Source organism: Mobula hypostoma, chromosome 18 (genome assembly GCF_963921235.1).
Source record: "Mobula hypostoma chromosome 18, sMobHyp1.1, whole genome shotgun sequence".
NCBI classification, from domain to species: domain Eukaryota; kingdom Metazoa; phylum Chordata; class Chondrichthyes; order Myliobatiformes; family Myliobatidae; genus Mobula; species Mobula hypostoma.
The window spans coordinates 11,920,896-11,940,810 of NC_086114.1; the positions used below are offsets into that span (position 1 = coordinate 11,920,896).

The 19,915-nt window shown below is 42.8% G+C and overlaps 1 protein-coding gene across 4 annotated transcripts in view; it reads right to left on the minus strand.

The window, feature by feature from the left end:
• Positions 1–385: 385 nt before the first annotated feature.
• LOC134358333 (proline-serine-threonine phosphatase-interacting protein 1-like) overlaps positions 386–19,915 on the minus strand; it is a 116,402-nt gene continuing 96,872 nt past the window's right edge. The window contains exons 11-16 of one of the 4 annotated variants that reach the window (XM_063070452.1): positions 18,691–18,787; positions 16,655–16,742; positions 15,204–15,230; positions 10,770–10,843; positions 8,844–8,923; positions 386–4,087 (exon numbers count right to left, since the gene is read on the minus strand). In XM_063070452.1, coding sequence (XP_062926522.1) covers positions 3,956–4,087; positions 8,844–8,923; positions 10,770–10,843; positions 15,204–15,230; positions 16,655–16,742; positions 18,691–18,787 — 498 coding nt within the window. In that variant the 3' untranslated portion in view covers positions 386–3,955. Of the gene's footprint in view, positions 4,088–8,843; positions 8,927–10,769; positions 10,844–15,203; positions 15,231–16,654; positions 16,743–18,690; positions 18,788–19,915 lie in introns of all 4 variants that reach the window. The other 3 variants (XM_063070451.1, XM_063070454.1, XM_063070453.1) reach the window with 3 other exon arrangements.

Sequence of the window (19,915 nt, forward strand, 5' to 3'; positions counted from 1 at the left end):
ACTTCTAATCCAAGTACCTTGTATGTGTGTTCTGAACATTGTAATTGTACTCACCTTTACTACTTGGCAACTCATTCCACTAACAGGCAATTAAATAACTTATTTAGACAAGTTCACAAACACTCTTCAGAAAAGGAGGCACCTCATTCTTACCTTGGTCTGTCTTGGATAGGAGAGGAGTGGGGAGGATATGGGCCGAGTGCAGGCAAATGAGATCAGTGGGTAGCATGGTCCAGTTGGGCCAAAGGGTCTGTTTCTATACTACAGAACTATGACAATGGAAACTCATGGCAAGATGATAACCAATAACAAGCAGTTTTCTCAAGAACCCAAAACCACTACTGAAAAGGAAACTAGAAACCAAATTTATTAAGCATTTGCTTTGACACATGTACGGAGAAAGAAGATTTGTGTTTAAACATGCTTTATTTCTCCATAAATATTTACAATGGTTAATACTTTAAAATCACAAACTATTGCTTGCAAAGTTTTTTTTTCCTGTTACTTTCACCATGACGCCAGCTATTTATATAAAACAATATGCAAATTTAATACTGCCCTTGGTACCGAATTGTACAGCAAACGTGTGTGGCATTCACAGTATAACCTTGTTTATAATGTACCAGTTGTTCACACTCAGTTGAAAGATAGTCCTGTTTTGCAGCGATACGACATGCAGAGCAACTGGAAGACCACTCACTTTTGCAGCACTTTAAACGGCCACAAAGTTTGCAATTGCAACACTACAACTGTTCTGCAAGATTTGCAGTCTAAAGTGCCACAATAAACGGTTTCAGTGTTAAATGACATCGAATCTATAGACTGCTACAACTGCAAGACAATCAGTGTTATGTAGACACACAGTTTTGGAAACAGGAAATGTTTCAGACGTTGGAATTTATTATATAAACTAACTTTTAAAAATCTCAGTAATTATTAGATGATCTAAAACTGAACACCTACTATATAATAGATCTGTTCATTGGGCTTGAGAGTAAAATCTGAAAAATACAGGAGAGGAGCACATTGGCAATGGCCAAGTGCGTGTGGGGAAACTTCTTCACTCAGAGGGTGGCGAGAGTGTGGAGATGCTGCCAGGGGACGTGATGCACCCAGGTTTGAATTCAATATTTAAGAGAAATTTAGATAGGTACCTAGATGGAAGGGTGAGGCCGAATCTGGAGTATTGTGTTCAGTTTTGGTCACCAAATTACAGGAAGGATATAAATAAGGTTGAAAGAGTGCAGAGAAGGTTTACAAGGATGTTGCCGGGACTTGAGAAACTCAGTTACAGAGAAAGGTTGAATAGGTTAGGACTTTATTCCCTGGAGCGTAGAAGAATGACGGGAGATTTGATAGAGGTATATAAAATTATGATGGGTATAGCTAGAGTGAATGCAAGCAGGCTTTTTCCACTGAGGCTAGGGGAGAAAAAAACCAGAGGACATGGGTTAAGGGTGAGGGGGGAAAAGTTTAAAGGGAACATTAGCGGGGGCTTCTTCACACAGAGAGTGGTAGGAGTATGGAATGAGCTGCCAGAAGAGGTTCTTTTTTTAACACTTAAGACTAAATTGGACAGATACATGGATGGGAGGTGTATGGAGGGATATGGTCCGTGTGCAGGTCAGTGGGACTAGGCAGAGAATGGTTCAGCACAGCCAAGAAGGGCCAAAGGGCCTGTTTCTGTGCTGTAGTTTCTATGGTTCTATGGTTATGGTCCGGGTGCAAGTCGATAGGACTAGGCATGGACTAGATGGGCCAAAGGGCCTGTTTCTGTGCTGTGACTCTTTCACTCTAAACGCTCTGCAGATGCTGGAAAACCAGAGCATCAGGACCTGATGAAAGGTCTCAGTCCGAAACATTCACAGATTTTTCCCCTCTCCATAGATGCTGCCTGACCTGCTCAGTTCCCGTAGCGTTTTGTATGTGCTACTCTGAGACTTGACTGTGATGATGTCTACTGTCAACCGGACTCTTAGGTGAGAAATGATCTCTTACAGCACGAGGTGGCTGCCTTTGGGGGGCCATGGGGAGGGGGAGCTACGTGTAAAAACTGGATAACTGCAACAGGGTTCTTGGACACAGGTCTTCAATCCCAAAGCCTTCGGCAATGCAGAGATGGAAGGAAATAATACTTTTAAATATTCTACAAAATACAAGATAAAGTCGCAAGTCCGACACTGCCCTTGTTGAATAATCTCATCTAGAGTCATAGGTCACCACAGCAGAGAAACGTGGCCTTTGGCCCATCCAGTCTGCGCTTGTACTCATTGGAGTTTTGAAGATTGGGCCGGGGGGGGGTGGAAGAAATCTCTTTGAACCTATTGATATTGAAAGGTGGACATGGAGAGGATGTTTCAAATAGTGGGAAGTCTAGGACCAGCAAGCACAACATCAGAATAGAAGTATGTATCTGTAGAATAGAGTTGAGGAGGAATGTCTTTAGCCAGAGGGTAGTGAATGTGTGGAATTCATTGCCACAGGCGGCTGTAGAGGATATATTTAATGCAAAGGTTGATAGGTCCTTAATTAATAAGGGTGTTAAATGTTACGGGGAGAAGGCATGTGTTGAGAGAGATAATAAATCAGCCATGATGGAATAGTGGAGCAGATTCGATGGGCTGAATGGCTTAATTCTGCTCCTATGTCATGGTCTAATTCTCTTAAATGTTGCAATCGAACCCACATCCATCACCACCTCTGGCAGCTCATTCCAGACAATCAACACCTTCAGCGAAGTTCTCCTTAAATGTTTCACCTTTCACTCTTAACCCAATGACCTCTAGTTGTAGCCTCACCCAGCCTCAGTGGAAAAAGCCTGCTTGCATTTACACTGTACCCTCATGATTGCATACTTCTATCAGATATCCCCTCATTCTCCTAAACTCCGGGAGATAAAATTCTAACCTGTGCAATTTTTTCCCCTCAGGACCTGGCCACACCCTTGTAAATTTTCTCTGTACTCTTGTAAGAGAAGGGCAGGAGTACAAACTAGCCCAGGTTGGCAAAGGACAAACCCCTGAGACAGATGGACAGCCAACTCTGTGCCAGGGTGGGCGCAGTGCATCTGAAATGGGAAATCAGGGGGAAACCATAAATGAGCATCTCAAACTCTAGGGAACTCACCGCCAGAACACCTAATACATAGAGAGAGTGGAGGTGGAGAGGAATTTCTTTTAGTGGGGGAATCTAGAACCAGAGTCACAGCCTCAGAATAGAAGGACATCCCTTTAGAACAGAGAGGAGGAGGGATTTGTTCAGCCAGAGGGTGGTGAATGTGGAATTTATTGACATAGATGGCTGTGGGGCCAAGTCATTGGATATATTTAAAGCAGTCGTTGATAGGTTCTTGATTAGTCAGGGTATCAAAGGTTACAGGGAGAAGGCAGAGAACAGGGTTGAGAGGGATAATAAATCAGGCACGATTGAATGGTGGAGCTGAATGCTTCTGTCTTATATTCTGAGACCTCAAGATCAAGACTATGTTAGTCATGTACAGCAGGAATGATGATTATAATATACTTCATTTAAGTTTGTTTATTGACGTTTGAGCTAATTGTTCATTGCTCATGGCTGTTTGCACTATTGTCTTGTAAATTATTGGCTGCTATTGTGTTGTCTGTAATGGTATTGCCCTGTGTTTCATGCTTGGCACTGAACCACAATCAATTCTGGTATGTTTCACATACTGGCAATAAAGTGAGTCTCATTCTGATACTTGTGTGGCATCATTATGGATTAATTTACCACAATACAGATCTACATTTACAGATAAATATTACAGGTCAGACAATCGAACAATATATCAAAAGCATGTACCATATTAAACTCTGCACCCAATTATTTCATGTAAACTTTAAAATTAAGCAGCTTGCTGGCCAGCGCCAACCACCTTATATTTCACTGTTCCTCAGTTAATTGTGGAGAACGTGCAGCTAGATGAACTGTGGAGCTCTCAGACTTTCTCCAAGTAGGTGCTGGGGACTAAGCCGCTTTGCCCATTACGACTTGCCATCCACCACCCATCTTCACTCTCCTCTGTGATCTGGATTATGTCGTTGGCAGTTATGTCCAATTCGTCGTTATTCTGACAGGGTGACAGGAAAAGTTGTTAACGCACAAAAGAAACACATCTTTAATCGGCATAAGCACAAGAAATTCTGGAGACGCTGGAAATCCGGAGCAACACAGAGAAAATGCTGGAGGAACTTGGCAGGTCAGGCAGCATCTGTGGAGGGGAATTAACTGTGATGTTCCTGGACTGGAAAGGAACGTGGAAGAAGCCAAAGAAAAGTAGGGGGAGGTGGGGACTGCGAGTTGTTGGTGACAGGTGAGAGGGATGGTGGGTGTGAAGAGTGATCGGGCATGAAGCAAGAGACTAGGAGATGGAAGAGGTAAAGAAGAGGAGGATAGTGGAGCATAAAGCAAAGGGAAGGTGGAGGGGAACCAGAGGGATGTAAAAAATGGGCAGGTGATAAGAAGAGAAGGGCTGAGAGGGTAATCAGAATGGGAAATGAGAAAGGGAGGAGGGAGGGGAGATGAATTACCGAAGCTGGAGATATCGATACTCATGCCATCAGGTGGAATATAGCTACTCAGATGGAATACCAAGTGTTGCTCCTCCAACCTCCAAAACAGAAGTAAATCAAAGATCACGTGCAACAGAGACGATAGAAAGAACAGGCAGGGGACGAGGCATAATCACAGCCAGTGGCATGAGTTACAGGGCAATAGAGATGTGGTGCAGTTAAAACAGAAAGTAACAAGTACTGGACTGAAACTGTTGTATTTGAATACATGCAGCATAAGAAATAAAATGGACAATCATGAAATTCAGCCACAGATTGGCAGGTGTGACGTTGTGGCCATCTCTGAAAGTTGGCTAAAGGATGGCTGCCATTGGGAGCTGAACATCCAAGGATATACGGTGTATCAGAAAGATAGGTTAGTAGGCAGAGGGGGTGGTGTGGCCCTCTGTATAAGAAATAATATTAAATCATTAGAAAGGGATGACATAGGATCAGAAGGTGTAGAGTCTCTATGGGTTGAGTTAAGAAATAGCAAGGGTAAAAGGATCCTAATGGCAGCTGTATACAAGCCTCCAAACAGCAGCTGGGATGTGGATTACAAATTACAGCAGGAGATAGAAAAAGCGTGTCAGAAAGGCAATGTCATGATAATCGTTGGGGATTTTAACATGAAAGTAGATTAGTACATCACCAGGTCAGTACTGGACCTCAAGAGAGAGAATTTGTAGAATGTCTAAGGGATGACTTTTTAGAACAGCTTGTTGTTGAGTCCCCTAGGGGATCGGCTGTGCTGGATTAAGTGTTGTGCAATGATCCGGAGGTGATAAGAGAGCTTAAGGTTAAGGAACCCTTAGGGAACAGTGATCACAATACAATCAAGTTCGCATTGAAATTTGTGAAGGAGAAACTAAATTCCAATGTGTCGGTACTTCAGTGGAATAAAGTAAATTACAATGGCATGAGAGGGGAACTGGCCAAAGTTGACTGGAAAGGGACACTAACGGGAAGGACAGCAGAGCAACAATGGCTGAAGTTTCTGAGAAAAATGAGGGAAGTGCAAGAGAGATATGTTCCAAATAAGAAATTTTTGAATGGAAGAAGGACATTACCATGGCTGACAAGTGAAGTCAGAGCCAAAGTAAAAGCAAAAGAGAGGGTATACAAGGGAGCCAGAGCTAGTGGGAAGGTAGAGGATTGGGAAGCTTTTAAAAACTTGCAGAAGGAAACAAAGAAGGTCATTAGGAAGGAAAAGATGAATTATGAAAGGCAGCTGGTGACTAATATCAAAGAAGATACTAAAAGCTTTTTTAAGTATATAAAGGATAAAAGAGAGTTGAGGATAGATATAGGACCAATACAAAATGACGCTGGAGATATTGTACTGAGAGGTGCAGAGATGGCAGAGGAACTGCATGTGTATTTGGCATCAGTCTTCACAGTGGAAGACATCTGCAGTAGAAACCATAGAAACTACAGCACAGAAACAGGCCTTTTGGCCCTTCTTGGCTGTGCCGAACCATTTTCTGCCTAGTCCCACTGACCTGCACACGGACCATATCCCTCCATACACCTCCCATCCATGTATCTGTCTAATTTAGTCTTGTGTTAAAAAAGAACCCGCATTTACCACCTCATCTGGCAGCTCATTCCATACTCCCACCACTCTCTGTGTGAAGAAGCCCTCCCTAATGTTCCCTTTAAACTTTTCCCCCCTCACCCTTAACCCATGTCCTCTGGTTTTTTTCTCCCCTTGCCTCAGTGGAAAAAGCCTGCTTGCATTCACTCTATCTATACCCATCATAATTTTATATACCTCTATCAAATCTCCCCTCATTCTTCTGCGCTCCAGGGAATAAAGTCCTAACCTATTCAACCTTTCTCTGTAACTGAGTTTCTCAAGTCCCGGCAACATCCTTGTAAACCTTCTCTGCACTCTTTCAATCTTATTTGTATCCTTCCTGTAATTTGGTGACCAAAACTGAACACAATACTCCAGATTCGGCCTCACCAATGCCTTATACAACCTCATCATAACATTCCAACTCTTTTACTCAATACTTTGATTAATAAAGGCCAATGTACCAAAAGCTCTCTTTACGACCTTATCTACCTGTGACGCCACTTTTAGGGAATTTTCTATCTGTATTCCCAGATCCCTCTGTTCCACTGCACTCAGTGCCTTACCATTAACCCTGTATGTTCTACCTTGGTTTGTCTTTCCATTCTACCTGTCATTATATCTGTCATTCAAGAGTGTCAGGGAAGTGAAGTATGTGCAGTGAAAATTACGACTGAGAAGGTGCTCAGGAAGCTTAATGGTCTGAGGGTGGATAAATCTCCTGGACCTGATGGAATACACCCTCGGGTTCTGAAGGAAGTAGCTGGAGAGATTAGGGAGGCATTAACAATGATCTTTCAAGAATCGATAGATTCTGGCATTGTACCGGATGACTGGAAAATTGCAAATGTTACTCCGCTATTTAAGTAGGGTGGGAAGTAGCAGAAAGGAAACTATACACCTGTTAGCCTGACATCAGTGGTTGGGAAGTTGTTGGAATCAATTGCTAGGGAGGGAGATTATGGCGTACCTGGAGACACATGACAAGATAGGCCAAAGCCAGCATGGTTTCCTGAAGGGAAAATTTTGCCCGACTCACCTACTGCAATTTTTGAGGAAATTACCAGCAGGGTAGACAAAGGAGATGCAGCAGATGTGGTGTACTTGGATTTTCAGAAAGTCTTTTACAAGGTGCCACACGTGAGGCTGCTTAGCAAGATAAGAGCCCATGGAATTACAGGTGAGTTACTAGGATGGGTGGAGCATTGGCTGATGGGCAGAAAACAGAGTGGGAATAAAGGGATCCTATTCTGGCTGGCTGCTGGTTACCAGTGGAGTTCCACAGGGATCAGTGCTGGGACCGCTGCTTTTTACGATGTATGTCAATGATTTGGACTATGGGATTAATGGATTTGTGGCTAAATTTGCTGATGATACAAAGATAGGTGGAGGAGCGGGTAGTATTGAGGAAACAGAGAGGCTGCAGAGAGATTTAGATAATTTAGGGGAATGGGCAAAGAAGTGGCAAATGAAATACAATGTTGGAAAGTGTATGGTCATGCACTTTGGTGGAAGAAATAAACAGGTAGACTATTATTTAGATGGGAGGAGAATTTAAAAAGCAGAGATGCAAAGGGACTTGGGAATTCTTGTGCAGGATACTGTAAAAGTTAACCTTCAGTCTGAGTTGGTTGTGAAGAAGGCAAATATAGATATGGCAGTTATTTCCCATGGCAGGGTTGTCTAAAACAAGAGGGCATGACTTCAGGATTGAAGGACGTCCATTTAGAACTGAGATGAGGAGAAGTTACTTTAGTCAGAGGGGGGTAAATCTGTGGAATTTGTAGCCACGAGCGGCTGTGGAGGCCAAGTCATTGGGTGCATTTAGGGCAGAGATAGATAGGTTCTTGATTAGCCAGAGCATTGAAGGGTATGGGGTGAAGGCAGGGGAGTGGGGATGACTGGAAGAATTGGATCAGTCCATGATTGAATGGCAGAGAAGACTCGATGGGCCGAATGGCCTGCTTCTGCTCCTATACCTTATGGTCTTATGGTCTAACCCGAGTTTTGCCTCATCATGGCAGTAGAGGAGGCCATGCACATACATGCCAGAGTGGAAAGGGGAAGTTGAATTGAAATGGGTGGCCACCAGTAGTTCCTGTCTTTTGTGGTGGACAAGGCAGATGCGTTCAACATTTGACCTCCTGCATTCCACGATCACAGGCCATAAAATTTACCCAATTCCGCACCTAATGACGATCCCATTCCAGGAAATATAGTAGAAAATAATGCATCAAACGTCAGAAGGATTCACTTTTACAGTCTGAGGTGCGCTGTTCAGAGAAGGTGGAAAACAGTTTCACTTTGCCAGTGACTTCGGAATGATCGATGACAAGGTTTGAGTGATGATGTTCTTACAAGTCAACTTCATCTCACAAAGATCATTGAAAAATATTTCTATTGTTAATCAAAACTCATTACCTCGCAATTTCAGTAAGACTCTTTAGGTTTTACCATTTCTTTTCCTATTGCTAGCAAATTCCATATTATTACTCAATAAACATAATGACTTAGAATGAATGCATGATAAGATCTATACTCATTTATTTCTCTTGACAGGAAATTAGGCAAACATTTTAATTGTACTGGATGACGAATGAGCGAAACGTCACTCTTCCTAAATTGCCAAATTCAAAAGCAAACGCACAAGAATCTGTTGTGAAGGAGGCATAATCTCAACAGAGAGCAGAACTTACTTGAGCCTTGTAGTCGTAAAGCACTCTGTAGTTGTTTGTGTTTTCCTGAGGTACAGCACCAACACTGGCATACAAATCCTCTGCTAATGACAGAGAAAAAAATAACTAAATGCACACTTTATAATGGTTGCAGTTCCTTCATCTATGCTTGGCTTGTGGTCGTTGCTTATTTGATGCTATGCGCCTGTGACGCTGCTGCCAGCTTTTAAATTGCACCCGTGTATCGGTGTACTTGCGCATAGCAGAATGGGCAGCATGGTAGTGTAGCAGTTCGTATAACGCTTTACAACATCGGTGATCGCAGTTCAATTCCCGCCACTGATTCTCCCTGTGGCCGCGTGGAGTTCCTCCCACATTCCAAAGGCATAGATGTTAACAACAAACACAAAATGCTGGAGGAACTTAGCAAGTCAAGCAGCATCTATAGAAAAGAGTAAACAGCCGACGTTTCGGGTTGAGAATGAGGGCTCAGGAAGGGTCTCGGTCCGAAACGTCGACTGCTTACTCGTTTCCATAGATGCTGCCTGACCTGCTGAGTTTTCCGGCATTTTGTGTGTGTTGCTTTGGATTTCCATCACCCTCAGACTTTCTCAGGCTAATAAGTTGTGGGCATGCTAAGCTGGTGCTGGGAGCGCGGCCACGTTTACGGGCTTCCCCCCAACACACTTGCGAATGTGTTGGTTGTTGACGTAAACAACGCATTTCACTGTATGTTTTGAAGTACGTGTGACAAATAAAGCTCTTCTTAATAAATTGACTTCATCTGTTAATCAATGCGTGGTGAAGGCGGCCCAGCGAATTGTCAGGATGGAGCTCCCAGGACTGGACGCCATCTATTCCAGCAGACTCAGGAGGAAAGCAATCAGCATAACCAGAGACACCACACACCCCGGCCACTCCCTGTTTGACCCGCTGCCGTCCAGCACAAGGTTCAGGACACTAAAAGCCAGAACAAATAGACTGAGGAACAGCTTCTATCCCAGAGCTGTGGCCTCCATCACACCACTCCCACAGACCAGTGAGTGAAACTGTGAGCACACACTTCCACACACAAGGACTCAAATACTTGCACTAACGGCACTTCGTGCATTACTGTGATATTCTGGTGCTGCTGTGACTTATTTTCTGTTCCTTATCTATTTAATACTGTTTTTTCTATTACTGTCTTATTTTCATCTACCGCTTTATTTAATTGCCTGAGAGGAAGCCAAACAGAGTTTCATTGTACCTATGTATAATGACAATAAAGACCATTCAATTCAATTCAATCATTAGCTAAAGCTTATTTTCCCTCCAATTTATTTTGAATATTTATATCACTGCACATCTCCCAATCACCTGAAAATGGGTCGTCTTCAAACCTCAGTACTAAACCTGGGTTGTGGAAGATGCCTTCAATGAGAAAGTTCAGTGCTACCGGGATTTTGATGGTTCATTATTTGGGTTAAAGTCGGTGCAGCATTGCCATCTAGTGGTACAAGTAAAACCAGGCCTCCTCATCCAGCATCTGCAGAATTCCTGTTGTTTGCGCTCCTCATCCACAGTCTTTCCGATGAGACATTAAATTTGGAGCAGCAACACACACACACACAAGAATGCTGGAGGAACTCAGCAGGCCAGCAGCATCTATGGAGGGGAATAAACAGTTGCCGTCTCGGGTCGAGACCCTTCATCAGGCCACTGAATCTGGCCCTGTCTCCCCAGGAAACGCAGCAGCGGTAGCAAATCTTATCCCTTCTTCAATTAATATTCCTGCGTATTCATATTTTTGCAAGGTCCATCAGACTGTGATCAGGGCAGGAGAAGCCCATGTTCCAGACTCCTGGGGACTGTGGGGGGGGGGGGGTGAAATACCTAAAATTTTGATTTATAGAACCTCAGAATATTAATCCCGGAAACAAAATCTATTGTAATACCATTTCTTACCAGGAGGAGGTGCAGTAGCACTGACTGAATTGCTGCTGGGCTTTGAACTGTGGCCAGGTAAAAGATTGGTAATCCTAAACAAGGGGAAACAGGGGTTAACTCACATGTAGCAACAGCATCAATTATAAATATATATATATAACCTTGACACTGTGAGACAGTATACCTCTTTCTTTTTCTTTTCAAATCTTTTTATTATTATTATCCAAAATTAACAAGAGTACATTGAAGTAGGCAATACTTACAATGTCTCAAGAAAAAAAATTGTTTTGAAGATTGAAAAAATTTAGGTGACAAAAAAAGAGGGAAAAAACCCTACTAAGCAAGGAAAAGTGAGGAAAAAATACACATATGACAAATGAAGCTAATATTTTATGGTACTATTTGGGTTCATTTTAAAAAATTCTAAGTGGCTGATTATTTTCAGGAAACCCAGTATGGTAGCTGAGTAAATAGATTTTTCCGTTAATGCAAATATCTAATCAGTTAATCAATGGATAAGGGCATGCAGACATGATCATCAGATTAGGCTGTTGTTCAGACCAAACATCAGAACCAGGAAGAAATGGCTCTGAGTGACTTTGACAGTGGAATGACTGTCGGTGCCAGACGGGGTGGTTTGAGTATTTCAGAAAATGCTGATCTCCTGGGATTTTCACATGTAACAGTCTCTAGATTTTACAGAGAAAAGTATGAACAACAAAAAAAAACATCCAGTGAGCACCAGTTGTGTGGACGAAAATGCCTTGTTACTGAGAGAGGTCAGAGGAGAAGGGTCAGACTGGTTCAAGCTGACAGGAAGGCAATTGTAACTCAAATAACCATGTGTTACAACAGTGGTGTGCACAAAAGTATCTCTGAGTGCACAACACGTTGAAACTTGAAGTGTATGGGATACGGCCGCAGAATACCTCAACCTGTTCCACTTCTGTACCTAATGAAGTGGCCTCCAAGTATATTTGCCAAGTACTACAATGTTCCATACTGTGAGAGAAGCAGTCAGTTACAGTTTAGTTTTTAATCCATTTGAAGTTCCTATCCCCTTGTAAAAAGGCTCAGTATCTCAAGATCAGTCAGGGTGGTTTCTATAACACCTCAGCCAAGTGGTCACAGATTAACTACTGGGCAATCCCTGACGGAAGGAAAACAGCTTTGTTTTCAGTTATTGATCTGAAATATCAACCGCTTTTCTTTCCACAGATACTACCTGATCGGCTGAGAATTTTCTAATTTCACACTTTCAGTATCTGCCATCTTTATGTGACTTTCAAATTCTAGGACACGCCAGTATAAACGATGTCATTCTGCAGACTGCTATTAGAGATTGCACAAAAGCAGTGAGTGGAACTGTTGGCAGTCATACAGCAGGGAAGCATTTTTCAAAGTTCAAAGTAAATTTATTATCACAGTACGTATATGTCACCATATACAACCTTGAGATTCATTTTCTTGCAGGCATTTGCGGTAGAACTAAGAAATACAATAGAATCAATGAAAAACTACACACACAGACTGACAAACAACCAATGTGCAAAAGAAGACAGACTGTGCAATTAGAGATTAATTAATTAATTAATTAACTAATTAATTAAGTTAACAAATTTCACGTCACATGCCGATGATAATAAACCTGATTCGGATTCGGATTCTGATACTGAGAACGTGAATTATGGAGTCCTTGAAAGTGTGTGCGTAGGCTGTGGAACCTGTTTAGGGTTGAGGTGAGAGAATATGGAGGGCCCGGCTCCATTCTCTGACCGCACGCCATTCAGACGTGGAGGGGTGTTTGACAGCCAGAGGGTCTGGATGGCAAGGAGGAAATCCTGGATTTTAGTCTGGAGCAGAGGAAGGCAACACATTTGGAGAAGGCAAGCAAATGGACCAACAGTGAGTGCAGAGTACCACATCCAGTGGTTAAAGAAATACAGGATATTTGTAACACACATCAAAGTTGCTGGTGAACGCAGCAGGCCAGGCAGCATCTCTAGGAAGAGGTACAGTCGACGTTTCGGGCCGAGACCCTGCGTTCGCCAGCAACTTTGATGTGTGTTGCTTGAATTTCCAGCATCTGCAGAATTCCTCCTGGTTACAGGATACTTGTCTTTATTGTTCTGGGGATATTAGAGCAGGGAAAGCTGTGTTAAATTGCAAAAATATTAGTTAGGGTACAGGAAGCGTCCAGGATCAGTTTTGATTCCAGCACTCCAAGAAGTAGATGAAGAAGACAGCACTAATGAGGGTGCAGAGGAGATTCACAGGGGTATCGCTGGACCGAAGAGCATTGGTTACAGGAAGTGACACACTAAAGCTGCAGCTGTCAACACTGGATCAGAATCAGGTTTATTACCACTGGCGTGTGTCGTGAAATTTGTTAATTTAGCAGCAGCAGTTCAATGCAATACAGAATATAGAAGAAGAAAAAATAATAAATAAATAAATTTCAGTATACATATATTGAATAGATTAAAAGTAGTGCAAAAGACTGAAAAAAATATATATTAAATGTGAGGTAGTGTTCAAGGGTTCAATGTCCATTTAGGAATCGGATGGCAGAGGGGAAGAAGCTGTTCCTGAATCGCTGAGTGTGTGCCTTCAGGCTTTTGTATCTCCTGCCTGATGGTAACAGTGAGAAAAGGGCATGCCCTGGGTGCTGGAGGTCCTTAATAATGGACGCTGCCTTTCTGAGACACTGCTCCCTAAAGATGTCCTGGGTACTTTGTAGGCTAGTGCCCAAGATGGAGCTGACTAAAGATCAGAGGCTGAGGAGAGGCCTGTCACTTGTGATGAAAGACCCTGACAGAATGACCTGGAAAGACCCAGTTCACTGGTCAGGGAGGCAGCAACGAGGAACAGATATTTAAGGCAGATAAAGGGAAGCTGAGCAAGGGGAGCCGGGAATGGACAGGGATCTGGAACTTACTACCTGAAAAAGAGACAGTAACAGAAATCTTCATTGAATAGTCATTTGGATGAGGTGTAACTACAACCGTGGATCAAGAGCCAGGAAACCTACACTCGATAGCACGATAGACTGAGCCTTGGCTTTTCTATGTTGTGAATTTATGAAACTCCAGTTGCGGGGTGGGAGAGGAAGATAAGTTTAATGTTTCAAATTGCTAACCCTACATCAGAACCCAGCGAAACATTTACCCTGCATTCTCTCCAGATCTGCTCATATCTATCTTATCCTCCCTCAAAGGTTTCCAAGTTTCCCAAATGGCAGCTAGCACAGTAAGAGGCTTTGTTCTTCTTTTACCTTCTTGAGCAGAGCTTGTGATAAACGCTCACAAGTTTAGCTTTCCACAGCAAGGTTCTGAAATCACAAGAGATTTCTGAAACCCAGAGCAACACACATAAAATGCTGGAGGAGCTCAGCAGGTCAAGTTGCATTTATGGAGGAGAGTAAACATTTGACACTTTAGGCCGAGACCCTTCATCAGGATTGGAAAGGGAGGGGGAAGATGCCAAAATAGGAAGGTGGGGGGAGGGTAAAGAGTATAAGCTGGCAGGTGGTAGGTGAAGCCAGGTGAAGGGGAAAGTATCTCAGTGGGGGAGGGAGGGGGATGAAGTCAGAAGCAGGGAGGTGATAGGTGGAAAAGGTAAAGGACTGAAGAAGAAGGAATCCGATAGGAGAGGAAAGTGGACCATGTGGAGAATAGAAAGAAGGGGAACCAGAGGAAGATGATGGTAAGGTGAGGCAAAAAGAGAAGGGGTAAAAGGGGAGCCAGAATGGGGAATTGAAAAAGGGAGAAGGGGAAAAGTGAAAAAAATGATCAGAATTTAGAGAAATCAACATTCATTGGAGGCTACCAAAATGGAATATGAGGGAGGTGTTGCTCCTCAACCTGAGAGTGACCTCATTGTGACAGTAGAGGAGGCCATGGACTGACATGTTGGAATAGGAGTGGGGATTGGAATTAAAATAGTTGGTAGTGAAGTCCTGCCTGTTGCGAATGGAACAAAAGTGATCCCCCAATCTACGTCAGGTCTCACTGATGTAGAGCAGTCCACACAGGGAGCACTGGATACGGTAGATGACCCCCAAAGACTTGCAAGCAAAGTGTTGAAGGCTCTGAAAAATACCTTTTTATGCAAACTTCTGGTTTTGGTAAATTAGTCCTCCGGAGATTGTAAATTATCGTGTGACGGTAAAGGGAAAAAAAATCAACACGGTTCCTGAACCCCAGTTTTAGTAAACCTAGCACTTATGATTTGACAGATCGTGTAAGATCTTCATACCAACCACATCAGATGCAAGGGTAATGTTCAGGAAGGTGTGATTGTTTGGTGTTAATCAGTAAGTCAATGCGAAGCAGGGGTGTTAATTGATAAGTGCATGAATGCCTGTGGTTGAGTGATGTTGTCAGTGCTTTCTGAGTGCCATTCTGCTCAGTGGACAACAATGCATCAGCAAAGGTCATTGTATTGCTGTACCTGTAATGCAAAAAATTAGGGCAGTATCTGAAACAGAAAATAGTGAAACACATTAATAGCAGAACAGTCACAGCATAATGACTAACAGTAACGTTAATGTAAATAAAACAGGCCCTTCAGCCCATTTGGCCAAGATTCCCACTTGCCCACATTTGTCCACCTCCCTCTAAAGCAGGGGCTCCCAACCCGGGGCCCACCAACCCCTTGGAAGGGGTCCATGGCATTAAAAAGTTTGGGACCTTTCCTGGCCACAGGCTCTTTGACTCACAATATTGTTCCACCCCTTTAACCTAATCTAAGATTAATTCAAACCTTCCCTCCTACTTAGCCTTCCATTTTTTCCTTTCATTCATGTACCTACTTAAGAGTTTCGTTAAATGTCTCTAATGTGTCTGTTTCTACCACTACCCTGGCAGTGTGTTCCATGTTCCCACCTCTCTGTATTTAAAAAGCACTTCTGTCATCCCTTTATACTTTCCACCACTCTTCTTAAAACTAGACTCCCTCATATTACCCATCTCCACCCTGGGAGAGGCATATCCATTCTATTTATGCCTCTCACCTTGTATTAAGTATCCCCTCATCCTCCTTCGCTCCAAAGAGAAAAGCCCTGGCTCGCTCAACTCTTCCTCGTAAGATATGCTCTCCAACCCAGGCTGCATCTTGGTAAATCTTCTGTGTACCCTGTCTAAAAGCGTCCACATCCTTCCTATGATGAGGCAACCAGAACTGAATCCCTGCACCTTTCCAAATACCTTTTAAAATGCTGTTAAGGTACCTTGCTCTGGCAGCCTGTTCCATATGTGGACCACCCTCTGTGTGAAAAATTTGCCCTTAAATCTCTCCCCTCTCATCTTAAACAAAAATTTTTTTAGTTCTTAATTCCCCAGCTCTGGGTAAAAGACCGAGTGCTTTCACCCTATCTATCTCTGCCCTTCAGGATTTTAATCACCTCTATAAAGCTCCCCCCACCCAATGTCCTACACTCCAAAGCCTCAACCCCAACAAGCCAAGGACTTTCCACCTCAGTGTTGTTCACCTTCATTTATCCATTCTGCCACTAAATTTAGCAAAAGTGATCAAAAAGATTACATTTCTCCTAGTCAGGCCGCGTAGATCACTGCTGAAAGTAAAGCTATTCAGGACTGAGGTTGGAAGGAATTTCTTCACCCGGTCATGGTGAATCTTTGAAATTCTCTGCCCAAGGAGATGGTGGAGCTTCAATAAGTGAGCTTATACAGAGTGACAGATCTTTAGGGAGTTAAGGAACGCGGGCCTAAGGTGGAACTGATGTCAAAGATCACTGCTTGTCTTATTGAATACATAGACATACAAATGGTTTTCTCCTGTCACTATTTCTCACACGTTTAGGAATCGGTGATCAGTAGGTTTTGAACTGAAGAACAAAATCACACAGGCAACAGAGAAACGAGTGGGTTTACATTCTTTACCTTTTCATCACCCCTCCATTCCTGGAGTTCACAGTGCGGCTTTCTCCACTGGGTTGTTTCTGGTAGTAATTCTCATATTCAATGGGAGCTGCAAAAGAGAGAGAGGGGGCTTGCTTACTCAGGAACTAATATGGGTTGAGAACTTCATTCTATTAACCTTTTAAAATGCAGTCTCTATCATGCAACTAACCAATTAGACCATAAGATATAGGAGCAGATCAAGTCTGCTCCTCTATTTAGAAACATAGAAATATGTTTTTATGTTTCTCTGTTTGATTATAGAAGATTTATTTTTCCTCTCAACCCCATTCTCCTGCCTTCTTCTCATTACCTTTGATGCCCTGACTAATCAAGAACCTATCAGCCTCCACTTTATATATACCAATGACTTGGCCTCCATAACCTTCTACAGCAATGAATTCCACAGATTTACCATCCTAAAGAACTTCCTTCTTATCTCTATAATTGAACAGAATCTGCACAATTTCATCTTGAATGGGCAGCCAGTATCAAATCCCAAAGAAGTCTGATTCCAAGGATCAGTTCTTGATGTGCAGTGTTGACCAGGAAAGTTTAGGCCGATTTTTCAAACAAATTATATTACAGTGGATTCTTGTCAATTGGGGCATTGGTTAATCTGGGCTGCCACTTATTTGGAACAGCTCTTAAGGAACAAAAACTAATCGAGAAGATAACCGGGATTTCCCTTGTTATTTGGGACACTGTGATGCTTAATTGGGACAGAAGATTGTGGCTGATGCTTCTAACTAGCGTTAGTCGTATGCACGTGTGGCCATTAAACACTACATTGTGCTTAGAGCAAACAGTTTTTAAATAGCATCAATTGTGTATGTTTGTGTTCAAAAAGCAGTGATTTTTTATCACTGATAATTGATGAGAAATTAGCAGTAAGATAATTCAGAACTGCTTTACTTGCTGTGATTTCAAGCATTCAGGCTCAGAGATGCCAGAAATAGCAGTGAGTGCAAAGGAAACAATTTCACTACTTCAACAAGTTTGGAACTATGAAGAATTTGAAAGCATCGACAATCATCTTGAATGTTACAATGAAAATGAAGATTTGGAGGATGCAGTCATCAAAAGCATTACATGAAGGCAGTCCATTATCTGACATTTATTGTCTCTGTGCTGATTTGTTCATTTACAGTCGATCAAAAGAACACAGCAGAGTACGCTGGATAAATTCCTCTATCCATAACTATTAGGAACTAATACACAGTTTTACAGTACTGTAGTACAATTTAATGTTCTAAATTATTCTGAATTTCATTTAAGTACATAATTTGCTATTCAGTTAAATGGCAATTTGTCTTTTATAAAAGTTTTAAACTATTTCCATGAAACTTTGGCTAATTGGGGCAGTTGCTTATTTGAGCCAAAATGTACAGATATTGATGTGTCCCAATTAAACAGAATCCACTGTAATTGGAAATATTAGGGACCAGCATGGATCAGATACTTAACTGGAATAGTTACTAGGGCTCAAAGAACAAAGCTGCCCTCTTGACTTTCCAAGAACTGAGACATGCCCATGCTTAAACCAGATAACTTCACAGTCACCACATCCACCACCCTAGATCCATAAAACAACAAAGTGCACTGTGTGGTTAGTCATTTGGTCATTCTGACATCACCTCCCAAACCAGCGACTTCAACTGGGAGGTAAACGAACACCTGCAAGCTTCCATCCATGTAGCAGACCATCCCAACCTGGAAATACTTTGACATCCTCAATAGGTCCATATCTCCACTCTTTGTCCAAAGAGCACGAAGGGAGTACATTCATCAAAACAGCTTCAGTGTGGCTTAATACAGTGACACCCCATCTTGTAGTGCCTTGGATTCTTAATTTGCCCGCACTGTCCACACATCCTGTGGATTTATAAACATTGCAATCCCAGCATGGCGTTGATCTGCAACTGGTAGCTGTTGCTCCCATCAGGGAACCAGTTAGTCCAGTCTGCAGGCTGGAAGAGACCTTATACAATGTGAGGAGGGGTGTGACAGTATCTTACCAGGGGGAGTCAGTCCCGTCATCTTCTTCTGAATGAAACAATCTATATCCGCATCAATATCACACTTCTCCAACACCTTCCGAGTTTCCTCATACATCTGCAGGGAAAACAGGGATAATATGAACTTAACCAGTAATAGTTAACCTCAATATTAGAAACAGGCTCTTCAGATCACCAAACGGTGCCGACCGTCACAAACCCTCAGAGGAGGATTACAAGAATGTTCCAGGGAATGAAAGGGTTAATGTATGAGAAGCATTTGGCGGCTCTGAGCCTGTACTCGCTGGAGTCTAGTGGAATGGGGGTGGGGGGGATCGCTTTGAAACCCCTAGATAGAGTGGTTGTGGAAACATATTTCCTACAGAGGGGGAGGCTAGGTCAAGAGGGGACCACCTCAGAACAGAGGGACATCCATTTAGAACAGAGATGAGGAGGAATTTATTTGGCCGAAGGGTGGTGAATCTGTGGTATTCATGGCCACAGATGGCAGCAGAGGTCAGGTAATTGTATATGTGAAGCAGAGGTTGATAGATTCTTGATTATTTTTTTATTTATTTTATTTAGAGATACAGCACGGAACAGGCCCTTCGGCCTCAAGGAGCCACACCGCCCAGCAACCCACCTACTTAACCCTAGCCTAACCACAGGGCAATTTACAATGACCAATGAACCTTCGGACCGTGCGAGGAAACCAGAACACCCAGAAGAGAACGTACAAACTCCTTCCAGATGGCATCGGAATTGATCTCTGAACACTGGAATGGTTGAGACTGATAATCAGTCAGCCACGAAGGGGTGGAGCAGACTGAATGGGCCAAATGCCCTCATTTTGCTCCTATGGTCTTATGGTCCCATTGCAAAATACATGGAAACATTCGTTTTGCAATTATTCATCCTTCCACGTTCAACAACATCATTGCACTGACGGGACAGAACCACCTGCTTATATTGGACAAGCTCTGTGGGTTTTATTTCCTGCAGAGGTGCATGGCATCACTCCAATTCTGAAGACTGTTAAAATTCGGAGTCATGCAGCACTACAGCCCAGAAATAGGCCATTCTGCCCATCTGGTCTGTGCTGCCCTGGTCTTCTGTTTAACCCCATTTACCTGCACCTGGACCATATCCGTCCATCCACATACATAACCAAACTTCTCTTAAATGTCCACATCCACTCCTTCTGCTTACACAGAGCAGCGAGTGTGTGGAAAACACTGGCAGGGGA